This window comes from Hibiscus syriacus, unplaced genomic scaffold (genome assembly GCF_006381635.1).
Source record: "Hibiscus syriacus cultivar Baekdansim isolate YM2019G1 unplaced genomic scaffold, ASM638163v2 tig00110621_pilon, whole genome shotgun sequence".
Lineage (NCBI taxonomy): Eukaryota > Viridiplantae > Streptophyta > Magnoliopsida > Malvales > Malvaceae > Hibiscus > Hibiscus syriacus.
The window spans coordinates 80207-96667 of NW_024062802.1; the positions used below are offsets into that span (position 1 = coordinate 80207).

Consider the following 16461-nt stretch of genomic DNA (forward strand, 5'->3'; position numbering starts at 1 on the left):
TTGCATTCTCACTAATCTGGTTATAGGAAAATTACTTGTACTCGGTTTATTTCCCAACAGGCACCTACTGATTGAAAGTCTAAAACAAATACTAACACTTATAATTAATCCTACATGTTAATAAAAAAACATATGTTTCTTAATTTCTTTTATTTTTTATATATATAAAAAAAACTTTAAATCCCTCCTTTAAACATCCACCAACTGTTATTGCTTTTATCATCCAATCTTACTATGGATTACCCTGCTCTTTTATTCTGTAAATCATGAACACGAATGAACCACAACCGATGTAATTTCTACCGAATTTTTAACTGGGCTTTAAACCTAATTTCAAATCAAGCTAAAGCTTTAGCTCTCAGCTGGATATGATATGACTACACGAACGTTAAATACCTGTTTGCTGGAAAGACCAGGGTTGATCCCATGCCGATCTCTTTAATTTTTAGGCAGTGTTAGGGGCCAGACCAATCATGGCTAAACAATTTTTAAAACACAGTCCCTTTAGCTTTAGCTAAGACTCGTCTCGCAAGCAAAGGCAAGATACCAATTCAATGGGGGACTTTATTCCATCACCCACCACTATATAAACCCTAAGCAAATGCTCCTTAAACAAACCACAAAACAACTATCAATCGCTTGAAAAGCAAAAAAACTATTCTTCATTTGGCAAAATGATTCCGGATGTGGCAACCCAAGGCTCACACTCACAGGAGCAGCTGATGAGATCGAGTGACAGTGTGATGATGAAGCAAATTCTGTCGACTCATTCGCCGATGGTCGTTTTATTGACGTCAGACCTATTCTTCGAATCATCGACAATGTTTTGCGTCACCTCACTCCGAACATCGATCATCATGCTCTGAACGTATAGCTCTAAGTTTTCTCATTTTTTTAATGTCTTTCAACATATAGTTTTTAGTTGGCATTTCAATCTATAATTTGATTGTAGGGCGGACAAGGGCACATGGATGCTATTGATGATATGTCGAGTTCTGCTGCTATGGATGGAAATTGCATGCTTGATGCATTGGCTTATGTCATTCACAAGATCTCCTGCGAGGTACGTGCATGGATATTCATGCAAGATTCCGAGTATCATAGTTCTCATGGTATCCTTTTACGGCACTTTCTTTTCTTTTTCAACCGTGATGAAGCTTGCTTGTGAATGTTGTTTACAGATATCATGCAAGTGCTCGGGCGAAGGCGATGCTCATGCGACAACGATGGTGCTTCTCAACATGCTTTCAAGCTATTCATGGGACGCGAAAGTGGTGCTAACATTGGCAGCTTTCGCAGTGAATTTCGGCGAATTCTGGCTGGTTCTTCAGCTCTGCACCACGAATTCGCTCGCCAAATCAGTTGCCCTCCTTAAACAACTGCCGGACGTGTTGGAGTATTCCCACACACTAAAACCCCATTTCGACGCACTTCACCAGCTCATCAAGGCAATGATGGAAGTAACCAAGTGCATCGTCGAGTTCACCGAGTTACCTTCTCAGTACATATCGAGTGATGTGCCGCCTATGTCGGTTGCTATCACTCATATCCCTACTGCTGCTTACTGGACCATTCGAAGTGTTGTGGCTTGTGCTGCGCAGATTACCAGCCTTGTCCGCATGAGACACGAGTGAGTAAACTCGATCTGATTGTTACATTTTCAAATGCTCGAAGTGATGAACTGAATCAATCTTTTTTTTTCTCGGTGAGTTTTAGGTTCAATACATCGACATCGGAGGCTTGGGAACTATCAAGCTTGGCCCATAAAGTCTGCAGCATACATGAACACCTTCAAAAGATATTACATCTTTGTTATCAGCATATAGGTTAGTCCTAGAAATCGAATTACAAAGTTTTATTTTATCAAAAGGATTCGATTCTATGTGCCCGATACAAATATATTCAATATTGCAGATGAGAAGAAGCAAACAGAAGCTTACGAAGGCCTAAAACACACATTCGGAACGCCTCAACTCGACAACTCGAAGATTCTCCTAAAAATTTTCTCACTCAGCAAGGAAGACCCTCACTCTCTCTTAGGTCCAAACAAGACCAAGGTTCATATCGATACACTGAGAAGAAAGCATGTTTTACTGCTGATTTCGGACCTCGATATCATCCAAGACGAGATCCATGTTCTGGAAGCTGTTTACAAATACGAACGAAGTTCCGAGGTTAACTACGAGATCATATGGCTCCCGATCGTGGACAGCTCGGCTTGGAACTATATATGGTTATCAGCAAAGGTTTTTGAGTCTGCAATCGATGATGCCATGGTACACCGTGAGCCATCCTTCGACTATCGAACCGGCCGTTGTTAAGTACACCAGGGAAGTATGGAACTTCGTTAAGAAGCCGATCGTGGTGACATTGGATCCGCAAGGAAAAGTGACGTGCCCCAATGCACTCAACATGCTGTGGATATGGGGAAATGCGGCCTTCCCTTTCACTACTGAGAAAGAAGCAAGTCTTTGGAAGGCTGAGGCTTGGACCATCGAACTACTTATCGATGGGCTTGAACCAAACTTATTTAACTGGGTACATCCTTATACAGATATTTTGATTGTTATGAATATGATTCGAGTTATTGACTTTGTGATTATGGTCTTGCTTGATTTATCAGATGAGACAAGACAAAGTGGTATGTTTATATGGTGGTGAAGACATTGAATGGATCGAAAACTTCACTTCCGCAACAAAAAGACTTGCACAGGTTCTCGGCATCGGCTTAGAGATGGTTTACGTCGGAAAGAACAACGCCAAGGAACGAGTGAAAAGGATCATCGGTTCGATCAACGAAAGGCAGCTCAGCCACACTTGGGAAGATACCAATGTCTGGTTCTTCTGGAAACGACTGGAGAGCATGTTGTTCTCGAAAACACACCACAGGGTGACCAACGAGGCCGATGTCATAAAACAGGAAGTGATGACATTACTCGGATACGACGGCAGCGAACAGGGGTGGGTGGTGTTCTTTTCGGGGACTCAGATGGTCAGAGCCAAAGGAGACAAAACTCTAAACTCCATTCACAGCTTCGAGCAATGGGAGGACACTGCTCGAGAGCATGGTTTCGTGTCGGCGATCCGCGGACACTTAGAAGGGGTCGCCGACGAACATCACTGCACTCGGCTTATCCTCCCGGGGAACAGCGGGGGAATTGCGGAGAAAGTGGTGTGTGCCGAGTGCGGACGTCCCATGGAGAAGTATTTCATGTATAGATGCTGTGTTGAATGAAAGCCAACAAGGATTGATGGAATGGAAGAGTGGAAGAAGATTTCATCAGAATAAACAATCGCCTTTTGGTGGTTCATTTTACTTAGTTCTAAGCGATCAATATGTAATAAATGAAGTGTGTTTTGGGCTTTGGCTATTACCTTACATTTGAAGTGATCAACTTTACATTTATCTCTAAAATATTCTTTTATTTTTTTAAAAAAAAGTAAAGACAAAGAAAGTCTTTAAACATAAAACAAAATGAATTTATTACATAAATTAATCACTTAAATTTGATAATTAAATATATGATATTGATGAACTCATCCAGAAATTTTAATGGTTAATGAAAGTATAATTATGAACAAATATTATCATATAATTAACAATTAAATTTACTTTTTCAGAAATGCAAAAAGTTAAACAAAGTATATGTACAAATACAAAAACAATGCAACTGAAAAAAGGTTTATTATACAATAATACCTGAATTGTTAATGTTCCTCAAATTAGTACTCGAATATATTTTTGTCTCAAATTAATATATGTTTTTTTTTAATTCTCAAATTGATGTTTGTATTGTTACTGAATACTGATTAAATTGATTATTTAAAATAATGATATCATTAAGTGTCAAATGTCATAATATTATTGGCCGTTGGAATACCACATCAATAACATATACTATCAATTTTAGATTTTCTTTTCAAATTTAGATATCAATTTGAAAATTCTTTCTAAGTTAAAGTACTAATTTGAGAAAAAAATTAGGTACCAATTCATAAAATTGTAATGTTCAGGTATTATTTTGTATAATAAGCCGAAAAAATATTGCAGAAAGTTTCTTTTATCTCTATCTTATCTCTTTCCTATTTTAAATAACAAAGCTTTTATCTTTTTAGTTTATTCTCTCTCTTATCTCTTTGCTATTTTTCTGCTGAAATTAGGGTTTTGAAATGTGGATTTACAATGTCACAATACCAATAATAAAGCTAAAAAATATGACAGAAAGGTATTATTTAGGTACCTTTTTTTTCAATAACAAAGCTTTGATCTTTTTAGTTTATTCTCCCTCTTATCTCTTTCCTATTTTTCTGCTGAAATTAGGGTTTTGAAATGTCGATTTACAATGTCACAATCTGAAGAAGCTCCGATCTCCAACACGACTGCTCTAGCCGATTCTGCCCTTAACGTTTTAGGGCATAACTTTCCCGATCCGAATCCGACGACTCGCTGACGCTGTCTGATCTTAATAAGACGGCTGAGAAAACCAAGCATGACGATAACAATATCAAAGAGCAGTTGGAGGACCTTGATTTGAAGAAGGACGAAGAGGAGAAGGCTGCTGAGACGAGAGACGAGGAGGATAAAAACGAGAGAGAGAATGATGGTGAAAACGTGAAGAGGTATGAAGGAGTGAGGTCGCATTATCCGGTGAGACCAGACGCAGAGGATTGCGCTTATTATATGAAAACCGGACTTTGCAAATTTGGATCTAATTGCAAGTTTAATCACCCTTTTCTAAGGAAGAATCAGGTGCTTTTCTCACCTTATTTTAACTTCCATTTATTTGTATCAACTTTATACGTTCTAGAAATGTTCCACCTTTAGCTGAATAGGAGCTTTGTTAGTTTCTATTTGTTTATTTTTAATATTTTTTGCTATATTACTATGACATTTGTCAAAAAATTACTTCTCATTTTGAGATTGACTTGTTTGCAACATACATGTACTTATTGATTTCGTGCTGACTTTTTTATTACGGGTATTTTGGATTTATGATGTTTAAAGTCTGTTCAGGAAAAAATCAAGGAAAATGATGAACCAAGCCAGACAGAATGCAAGGTCAGTATTCTATTAATGACTGAATTTTGTGCAATTTATATTTCTTTCAAAGGTTAGCGATCTCCTAGCATTTGACAATATTGCTCGAGATTTTTGCAGTATTACCTAAGAACTGGTGGATGTAAGTTTGGTAAGGCATGTAGATACAATCACTCAAGGGCTAAATCGTTAGCGGCTCCAATTTTAGAACTTAACTTTCTGGGACTTCCTATCCGACAGGTACCAGTCTGTTTTTGTTATATTTGTTAATTGATTTTTCCTGGACTCCATAACTCAACTCGTGGTCCTCATTTGCTTTTGTCTACAACCAACCAAATCGTAGGAGTTGTCTTTTAGTGGCTATTTGGATTTTGGAGTCATCATTTTGTAAATTTGAAAGTTTTAATTTATTACAGGGAGAGAGAGAGTGCCCCTATTACATGCGTAATGGGTCTTGCAAGTATGGAACCAACTGCAGGTTTAATCATCCTGATCCTACCACTGCTGGAGGTTGTGACCCACCTGCAGCATATGGTAATGGTGGATCTGTTTCATCACAAGCTGCTTCACAAGTGAATATGGCATCCTGGTCCTCACCAAGGACATTGAATGAGACTCCTACTGCTCCCTATATGCCAAATATGTTCTCACCAACTCAAGCTGTTCCACCTCCAAATCCAGAATGGAACGGGTATCAGGTAATATCATTGCTCGTATGTTGTTTTAGTTTCTGTTATTATAGTCTATGGCATCTATTAAGTTCATCTTAGCATACTATAGTGCATGGCATCTATTGAGTTTATCTTAGGATTACAGTGTCCTCGCCTCCATCTTAGCATCTATTCAGATTATTAATGGAATATTTTCAATTTTGAAGATCAGATGGTTAAAAAAAGTTTCTTGGCGTGTTTGTACTCTTTGGGTTTTACAAACAAGTGTCCTTTTAGGGGGGTCATTAAGGTTATTATTTGAAATAATTTAATTTTCAATGCATTGGAGTTCACAACATTAGCTGCCAGTCGCTGCATTGAATACACAAGTATTACTATAAATACTTGAATTGAATGGTATATTACCTAACTTGAAGCGGCTAACACTCGTTAACAAAACTTTACTTTTGGCCATCTTCAGAATGTTTTGGTTGAAATTATGCTGACTTTCAAGTTTCAACCTTTCTGATGAAGCTAGGTCACTTTGTGTATCAAGTTCTGAAATACATTTGCATGTAGGCATGGTCATATACAGGCCATTTATAGGAGACCACAGAACCACTGTTATATTCATTCTTCGGCAGAGTAAAAAATGCTGAGACTTGCACCAAAGAAAGCTAAGTAGAACCTTGACGTTGGTTCAGTTTCATGCATGATGGATTGCTTTGTTTGGCTTTATCTAATGTTTTTTTTCATGGAAAAATGTTCGAAGTTGGTAGATAAGATATACTAATTGCTTTGACAATCTATAATGTTAATAGATGCATGAAGATGGAGAATCAAATTTTTTCCACGTCTTTTTTTTTTTGTGCTCCATACAACACACATTTATTGCTTCTGTTGCAATTTTAGCTTTTATTTATTTCACTGCATTAACTCAAGAAGCACATGTTTAAAAATGACTGATTGGTGTAAAAGCTGGGTCTGCATATAATGTTCTCCAATAAATCAGCTTTGTTTTTTCAAAATATTTAACCAATATGGTTCTGGACAATGACTTGCTATTGTTTGCCTTGTCAAGGCCCCTGTTTATCCCCCACCAGAAAGGAGTTTGCATCCAACCCCAACTTATGTCATGAGCAACCCCTCAACTGACATCACTGTCTATAATCAACATCAGCCAGAGATGATGGTTGATGAATTCCCAGTACGGCCTGGTCAACCCGAGTGCACTTACTTCCTGAAAACTGGGGTCTGTAAGTTTAAATCTAATTGCAAATATCATCATCCAAAAAATCGATCTGCAAAGCCGGCCCCATGTTCTCTCAGCGAAAAGGGCTTGCCACTGAGACCTGTAAGTTTGTACTCCTTTAGGTTATGATTTTTATCAAATATATATGAACTTGGTAGTGTGACTTCATTTTAAAGAAAGCCTTTTTATGCCCACTGAAATTGAAAACGTGACCTGAAATCCAGGATCAAAGCATCTGCTCACACTACAGTCGGTACGGCATTTGCAAATTTGGGCCAGCCTGTAAATTTGATCATTCAATGCAAGCGGCTCCAACAACAACTGCATCTGAACTAGATCAGCCTCCACCATTCACCCATTCTGCACCATTAGAGCAAACCGGAATGGCCAGAAGTAATGGTACTGATATTGCAGTTCAGCAGCCCGTGTAAAATTATTCTTCAGTCTAAATTTTCGTTTTCCGAACTTGAAAACTCTGTTTAACTTAACTTTCACTTGCTCCGTTGCCACAAGCTTTTATACGGGATGGTTTTATACACACATATATGATGGGTTGTGCTTGTAGTGCTACAAAGCTCAAATTTGAAATCAGGGTCTGTAAATTATCAGTTTCAAGTAAAATTTGGGATGTGTTCTACTTCCCTTGAACATGTGCCTCAAATGTTGCATCTCGGTCCAGTTGATTTCCTACACATGGATTGCCGGATTACGGTCGGGTTATTTCTTCCCTATTTGAGCCTGACCCGATCGTTAACCCTAAAAAAATATCTTTTTCCAAGAAACAAAGAAATCTTTTCTTGTAATTGTTTAACCCATTCTTAAACTTTATCTTAGGACTAAGAATTTAACATGCAATGCGTCTGACATTTTTTCCTTTTTGGAACACAATGCACGACTTTTAGTTAACTATGAAATACAACATTACATCAAGTTACATGGCTCCCAAACTACACTTGTTTTTCTTTCTTCTTCCTCTCAAGGTAGGGTTTATAAAATTCAAGATTGCAAGCACCAAATTCCATAACCCAATCTCTGGCCAAAGCACCGACATGCTACATAAATGGCTACCACATCTCTGCCAAAGCAAGAAACTGCTCAGCCGGTTTTCCCCTCCTGTCCGGATTATAATATCCGGATCCGGTGCAATCGCCATATACATGTTCTTCTCGAGGTCCATCAATTTCATTATTTCACCATTGCCGCTGATCTCTCGTACACGATCAATATCACCATTGTTGTCAATCTCTCGTTCACAATCAATATCACCATTGTTGTCAATCTCTCGTTCACAATCAATGCGCTTTTCTTCACAAGATTCTTCAATGGCATGCAAGATCTCATCCCTAGAAGTGTATGCAACGCAAATGGTAAGCACCGTATTGGAATATCCGGCAGTTGCTTCCATAAGTTTCATGGCTAAAATCCTAAACTCATCGCTGAAAAGCCCCAAATTCCCTGTGAAATGAACCCTGATGGCAAAACGTTCGACGACCTTCTCCAGGAGATCAAATTTCTGCAACATCAAATCCATGAGTGTTTGAACTTCTTCTGGTTTTCGTTTGAAGTTGTCGATGCTAAAGGAATAGGCAGCGACATATTTCACCCCGAGCTCATAGCAGTACAACATCATAATCATGAGAGCCCAAAAGCCAGCATCATGGCCGCCACCGGTCTGTTTATTAGCATATCATCGGTTTCCGTCCATGATGAAAGCAATGTGGTTGGGGATTGGACCAACTCTAAGAACTACAAAGATGCATTTTCTGATGAAACTGCTGTCACCACGTAATACGTTCCCTACCCTAGTCGAGCCACTCATCACTTCTTTTTCCCATTGGAAAGTGAGACATGAAGCTTGGGAAATTATAATTATATATACATATAGGAGTCTGTTTATGTTATCGGAATTCGAGACGAGTGTTAACTACGAACGTCCACCTAAAGCTATCGCTTTAACAGCCAATTTCTGGGTAAACAAGGATCAAGTGGTTTTGTTTGTTGTAACTGAAACCGTAAGTAACGGTTTTTTAATAGGTAATTTTGATGCCTACATCCGCAAAAACTACGTGTTTGCTTAGTTAATTTGTGCTTCTCCTCGAGGAAGTGTACGATATAATTAGAAAAAAAATGATAAAATATAGTATCTCATATCACTCAATTATATGATCAGGAACAAACATATTACTTTTTTATATAAAAATTATTATTTATTTATTTATTTAAAATATTATTATAAATAAATTATTAGTGGCTATTTTTTTTTTTGATAAAGTATTAGTTGCTAAAATTAAGACATATATCTAATATAACTTGGCATAATAATAATTTTTTTTGGTAACTTTGAAGCTGTTCAAAGGAACAATTGAAGTTCACCTTTGTTTATGGTCACAGGAAAGTTAACACACTAGCTGACGCTTTGGCTCGTCTTAGGCGTAAGACGAACCTGGGACTCTCTTTATTTGTTCAGCCCCGAATGAAATCCAAAGATTTCTCAGGTTGGATAATGTCGAACTTGAGGAGAAGGAATATCCACTGCCAATGCAGTGCCCATTTGTAACAGAAAAAAAAGCTCTAATATGGACTGTTGCGAAAGTAGAGTAAGTGTGCCAAATGTATCGAATGTATTTTAGGAACAGATATGCCTCCAAGAGCCATAGCGCCCACACCAATATGCATCCCTCCGACGACAATGTTAACGAGTGCCCGTGTCATGACAAGTGTGGTGGCTCGGGGCGGCTCTTGTATAGATAATCTAGAACTCTTGAAAAACTTAGGGAACAAAAAGTGAAAAAATGAAAAGAAAAGAAAAAGGGGGGCAGACATTACCAATTCTGCAATTAGTAGGATCAGAATGAAAGAAAGATAGATTCTTTGGTGAAAGTATACAAAATATTCACAAATAATAAAGTTCAATAAATAATCAAGTTCAATAAATATTCACAAAATCAGCCTTTGTCCTACTTCAATTTCTTAAATTTCTTGAATTTAGTGTATCTCTGCCTTTGCAATCTCTGAAATTGGGTGAACAATAAATCTCCCAATTGATGGTTTCTTAAAATTAATCCGTGCTCGACTTTATCAGTAACTTCGTCCAGTTTTTCCAGTGGCGAAACTTGGTGGTAAAGTTTGGGATGTTTAATTAAGAACATTAAAAAAATTTAAAGTTTAATATGAATTTCTAAAAAATTTGAAGGGGAACAAATTAATTTAACAAAAATAGAATCTTAATTATAATTTTGGTACTTTGGCCTTAAAAAAGAGGGAGTAAAAAACTAGTCTATGTACAGTTTTTTCTCTTTTTTTCACTTTTTCTGCAATGATAAAACTCACCCATGTTTATAGATTTCAGTGGTCATTGGATTGTTGACCCATGTTAACATCTTAGTCATTTAACATTATAAATATATAGATTCTTCTAATAAATAATTCTACACATAATATTAAATAATACAAATATATAGATTATTTTATGAATATACATAGACATCTACTCTTTCTATATTAATATAGAATATTCTTAAGGTATATCTCCTAAATGATAATTATATATTTACCTATAAGTTGGTACAATAATAATTTGTCTTAAAATTTATATATTTTTATAAATCTTGTTCTAATCATAAACGATTTAATAAATATAATCCTTTATATAGAAATTCTATCAAGAAGGATATTATCAAACCAAAATAGTCCATTAAATCAAAATAATAATTGAATATCATAAAATATTGATAAATTAACGTTAAAATGTTATTATACCAAAAAAATTATAAGAAATTAATATAACATTTTTTTAGAGAACAAAAAATTTAAGGAGAAAACAAAAATTAAGATGATAATTTTAAATTTTTAAATATAAAGAGTTATGTTTATTAAATTATTTTGAATTAAAATCAAATTAATAAAATATATAAATTTTAAAGAATAAAATTATTATTATACCTGACACAACATTCCGTTTAATATTTAATAATAAGTGACCTATAATAATAGCGAGTGACTAAATTATAATGTTTAGGAAAAAAAGTGACTCGTTTGTTATCAATCATATAATTGACTGATCTCTCTGTATTTTGCCCTGAAAACATAATGACTACATCATACATTTAATAGACATTGAAGAAAAATATAAATGCCTGTGATGCATATTTATCATTTTAAGAATTTAATCATTTACTTTGTATACTTGAATTATCTGTAATCACTAAAATTATTGCTCGGTCGAGAAATCCATGTTTATATTGATTTATCTTTCTAACTTTAAGATACTCCAAAAACTTTCGATCGAAGTAATTACATGTTCGACTCGAACTTACTTATCGGTAGAAATTCTCCAACACTCCACCTTTTGTCATAATAAATATTCTATTTAAGGATATTATCAAACCAAAATAGTCCATTTAATTATAATAATAATTGAATATCATAAAATATTGATAAATTAACGTTAAAATGTTATTATACCAAAAATATTATAAGAAATTAATATAACATTTTTTTAGAGAACAAAAAATTTAAGAAGAAAACAAAGATTAAGATGATAATTTTAAATTTTTAAATATAAATAATTATATTTATTAAATTATTTCAGATTAAAATCAAATTAATAAAATATATAAATATATAAATTTTAAAGAATAAAATTATTATTATACCTGACACAACATTCCGTTTAATATTTAACAATAAGTGACCTATAATAATAGCGAGTGACTAAATTATAATGTTTAGGAAAAAAAAGTGACTCGTTTGTTATCAATCATATAATTGACTGATCTCTCTGTATTTTGCCCTGAAAACATAATGACTATATCATACATTTTTTTTGGATAAATTTCTCTCTCTTATATTATCCAAGAAGCAGTAGAAACTCACTGCTACAGCCAAAAACAGACAGCCAAACCAGAAACAGCCTCCTAGGGAGTGCTAATCCCCCAAGCTAGACAAAGATTACAATTAACAACATTATTCTTAATAGCTATTCTAGTAGCTTTTATCCTAATTACATCCTTAATGCAATAGATCACATCATCAATCTCCCTATGAATGCTCCTAAACTGCCTATGATTCCTCTATTCCCATATACAATATATATATGCACACTAGGCTAATCTAAGAATAAACGAATGAAGAGTCTTACCTCTGAACCGAGATATCGCCCAGTCCAGTTCCTCCTCCCAATTTCCCACAGTTCTATCAACTACACAGCCGCATAATCCCTTCCCAAACAGCCTTTGAAAAGGGGCATTCAAAAAAGATATGGCTGCGAGTCTCACACACAACATCACACAATCTGCACTTATCATTCATCTCAATCCTCAACCGAATCAACCTATCAGCAGTAGGCAACCTATCAAGGACCGCCATCCAAGCAATGAGGGAGTGCTTGGGTATATGCATGGGGAACCATATAATCTTCTGCCACCCAACCTTCTCCTTCCTCCCCCTAAGCCCCTGCCACAGCCATCGAGCATTGACCTTGTCCCAATCCGTGATTCCTACAAACAGAGGATATACTTCCTCCCTGGCTTTCAAAATTTTCCTCATGCTCCAGCTGAACGAGGCTTTGCACTCCATAGACCAAAAATCAGCCCCTTTAAGAACATATGTCCTCACCCAAGCAACCCAAAGAGAGCCCTCAACAACAAGAATCTCCTTAACCAGCAGCATTATACAAGCCTTGTTCCAACATTTCAAATTCTTAAGGCCCAGCCCCCCTCTGATTTAGGGGTGCAGATTACCTCCCAACTCACCCGAGCCCCCTTAGCTGGAACATCACCTCCCTTCCAAAAGAACCTAGCACAAAGCTGGTCCACTCTTTTAACCACAGCAGTAGGGAGAATAAGTTGCCTGCACCAAAAATTGGCAATATTGAACATAACAACTTTCACCAGTTGTAATCTGCCAGCATAACTCAGCCATCTATTGGACCAAAGTCCAAGCTTAGCTTTAATTTTCTCCACCAGATTAACACAATCCTTCTCAGTTAATTTCCTGGAGACAAGAGGTACTCCTAAATATCTCACAGGGAGGCAACCAATTTTGAATCCAGTAACCTCATGCACCGAAGCCTTTTGATTACCATTGACACCAGCAATAAAAATTTCAGTTTTGGAAGCATTAAGCCTCAGTCCAGATATCTCATAGAACCTCTCCAAAACACATTTCACCCCAACAATTGAATCTAAACTACCTTTGCAAAAGATAAGTAGATCATCAACAAAACATAAGTGAGTTAGGTTCACCTTTCTGCACTTAGGATGAAATTGAAAAATCTTATCAGAGGCAGCAATGTCAAGCAACTTGGAAAGAATGTTCATGGCTATCACAAATAGGTAGGGGGACAGATGATCTCCCTGCCTAACTCCTCTACCACCTCTGAAGAACCCCACAAGGCTTCCATTCAGCACAATAGAGAATCTAGAGTCCATAACACAAGCCACTATCCAACTTATAAACTGCTTTGGCAACCCTAACCCCTTCAGAACAGCAAGCAAAAATTTCCAGCTTATAGAATCAAAAGCTTTCTGCAAATCAGCTTTAATGGCACATCTAGGGGAAATAAAATTTCTACCATACCCCCTAACAAGCTCCTGTGCCAAAAGAGTATTACCTTCAATATTTCTACCCTTCACAAATCAGCTTATAATTCTACACATAATATTAAATAATACAAATATATAGATTATTTTATGAATATACATAGACATCTACTCTTTCTATATTAATATAGAATATTCTTAAGGTATATCTCCTAAATGATAATTATATATTTACCTATAAGTTGGTACAATAATAATTTGTCTTAAAATTTATATATTTTTATAAATCTTGTTCTAATCATAAACGATTTAATAAATATAATCCTTTATATAGAAATTCTATGAAGAAGGATATTATCAAACCAAAATAGTCCATTAAATCAAAATAATAATTGAATATCATAAAATATTGATAAATTAACGTTAAAATGTTATTATACCAAAAAAATTATAAGAAATTAATATAACATTTTTTTAGAGAACAAAAAATTTAAGGAGAAAACAAAAATTAAGATGATAATTTTAAATTTTTAAATATAAAGAATTATATTTATTAAATTATTTCAAATTAATAAAATATATAAATTTTAAAGAATAAAATTATTATTATACCTGACACAACATTCCGTTTAATGTTTAACAATAAGTGACCTATAATAATAGCGAGCGACTAAATTATAATGTTTAGGGAAAAAATGACTCGTTTGTTATCAATCATATAATTGACTGATCTCTCTGTATTTTGCCCTGAAAACATAATGACTACATCATACATTTAATAGACATTGAAGAAAAATATAAATGCCTGTGATGCATGTTTATCATTTTAAGAATTTAATCATTTACTTTGTATACTTGAATTATCTGTAATCACTAAAATTATTGCTCGGTCGAGAAATCCATGTTTATATTGATTTATCTTTCTAACTTTAAGATACTCCAAAAACTTTCGATCGAAGTAATTACATGTTCAACTCGAACTTACTTATCGGTAGAAATTCTCCAACACTCCACCTTTTGTCATAATAAATATTCTATCAAGAAAATGTATAAATCTCCATGATCTTCTGAAAATATTTAAAGGAGGGTATACAAATACGGGTTCATGCAGGCAAACAAATTGAACAAAAATTATGATTTATGTGTTGCTAGAATTTTACGCTATTTTTTAAATCGAAACTAGCCTTATCAGACTATACATTTGACCATGTAAGGGCCTTCAAGCTCATACCCTAATTTCCTATAATAATGCCGGGTTCCTACACCAGATATAACAGCTATTTTTGTCGACCTATGCTCTTTGCTGGCTATCCGTTCAGCTTCTTCCATCAGAAGTGTACCGTAACCCTGCGAAGACGGGAGAAACACACATGCGCTCAGAGTCAGCTGATGATTACTTGATGACCTGGCTAGTCTCGGACATTTTAAAGGAATGTATCCACATTGAAATAGAGTAACTTCTGTTCGACTCCATTCTCTTTACGTATTATTTTAGTACTAATGATTTGACCATTACCTGATATTGCAGTTTGTCAGCATCCCTGCCGTGCACTGGAACAGCGCCGTCGGTGGAAGTGGAAGAGAAGATGGAGAGACAGTATTCCGCGGCGGAGATAGGTTGATCAGGTGGCGGAAGAGGGATTGGCGGTCTCAGGCTACTGTAAGTTCTGGTCTTGTAACAGAATCCGGTCTTTGGATCCATTTGACGGCTGTGATTTCTCTCCGCCATGGAAATGGAGATTCAAAGCTGGTTGGAAACTCAAAATGTTGAATTTTATTAAGTAACGTCTCGAATTTGGCTTTGGCGACGATTTGTTTCTTTAAATTAAACATGCAATTATTGTAATTACGCTAACGACAATTATTGGAAGCGCTAAATGTTTGAACTTTTCTGATTGTCCTTTTCGGGGAAGTATGCTTCCGACTTTTATAAAATATATATATTACGTAAAATTATATATTAATTTAATTAATGATTTTTTTTAGATTTAAAATTTTAATCCAAATAAAAGTGTGCGTTGATTGTTGCCATCATTGACTTTGACATAATTTAAACTGTTAACTATTTAATTGTTCGCCTAATTGGTCCTATTCACTGTTTACTTTTAAATTTACTATAAAATCTTCAATTTTGATATCTACAATTATCAAAAATTGAATTAAATATCTGCATTAATCAAATCTACGGGATCTGAACTCGATAACTTGGATTAGTTAGTTTCCTTTGTAGTTAAAATGAAAAAAAAAAGTTTATAGATTTCGAATTAATTAATAATGCTAACATAATTGTTTTATTCCGATAAATTCACAAACATCTTATAATTAAATGTTTTTTTAGATTTAAATCATCAAAAATATTAAATTTGAGATAACTGATATTTGATTCAAATGAATATTTAACCATATGTATTTTGTCATTGATACAACCACCACCTAATATTATCTTGATGGTCACCGTCCTTATGTCCCCTACTTGTCATCCAACAATATATTTTTTTTCCCAACGGAAAGCTCTCCACTATTTTTCAATCATTTGAACATCTATCTTTTACCCTTCGAGCAACCTTGAATTTGATTGTCTCTTCCATCTAAAATTTATCTGCAATTCGTTTGAAATGATTTTTAAACAATTCGACTGCCAAGGAAAGGAAAAGATGGATAACTGATTGATTCGTTTATTATTAGTTCTTTAGCTCAAAATACGTGTTTTGTGTGTGTTCTAAACATGTGAATGGAGGCTTCGGTTTTGGCCGTCAATGACAAATATATAATCATATGGATAAGGGTTCTACAAAATTTGTGCCAAACTTTGAACGAGTCCCAACCCAAATACCATTCATTGTCTGAAAAACTATTTCCAAAATCAAAGACTTCCAACTACCATATTCAGATTCAACCAGAAACGTCGGCCAAAACCTAGAAGTTAATAGAATTTTCAAAATAAAACACTATTGGCATTTCAATACATGAATTTCACCA

At 35.1% G+C, this 16461-nt stretch overlaps 1 protein-coding gene and 3 pseudogenes across 1 annotated transcript; 2 read left to right on the top strand and 2 right to left on the bottom strand.

The window, feature by feature from the left end:
- The first annotated feature begins 674 nt into the window (after window positions 1-674).
- On the top strand, window positions 675-3290 carry LOC120135836 (annotated as a pseudogene).
- An 849-nt stretch (window positions 3291-4139) lies between these two features.
- LOC120136273 lies at window positions 4140-7384 on the top strand (annotated as a pseudogene).
- Window positions 7385-7887: 503 nt separating this feature from the next.
- LOC120135837 lies at window positions 7888-8759 on the bottom strand (annotated as a pseudogene).
- Window positions 8760-14498: 5739 nt separating this feature from the next.
- On the bottom strand, window positions 14499-15282 carry LOC120136028 (elongator complex protein 3-like). Its single transcript, XM_039152149.1, has 2 exons — window positions 14999-15282; window positions 14499-14829 (listed from the first exon to the last, which is right to left on the bottom strand). Exons 1-2 carry the CDS (start codon window positions 15209-15211, stop codon window positions 14671-14673), a joined length of 372 nt encoding a protein of 123 aa, XP_039008080.1. The 5' UTR covers window positions 15212-15282; the 3' UTR covers window positions 14499-14670.
- Window positions 15283-16461: the final 1179 nt, after the last annotated feature.

What these genes read in the sequence shown, in the direction of transcription:
- LOC120136028 (XM_039152149.1), bottom strand. Translation starts at nt 15,211, where the DNA reads ATGGCGGAGAGAAATCACAGCCGTCAAATGGATCCAAAGACCGGATTC. An exon ending in CTGACAAACTGCAATATCAG is followed by an intron (nt 14,830 to 14,998) that starts GTAATGGTCAAA and finishes CCGTCTTCGCAG; the next exon opens with GGTTACGGTACACTTCTGAT.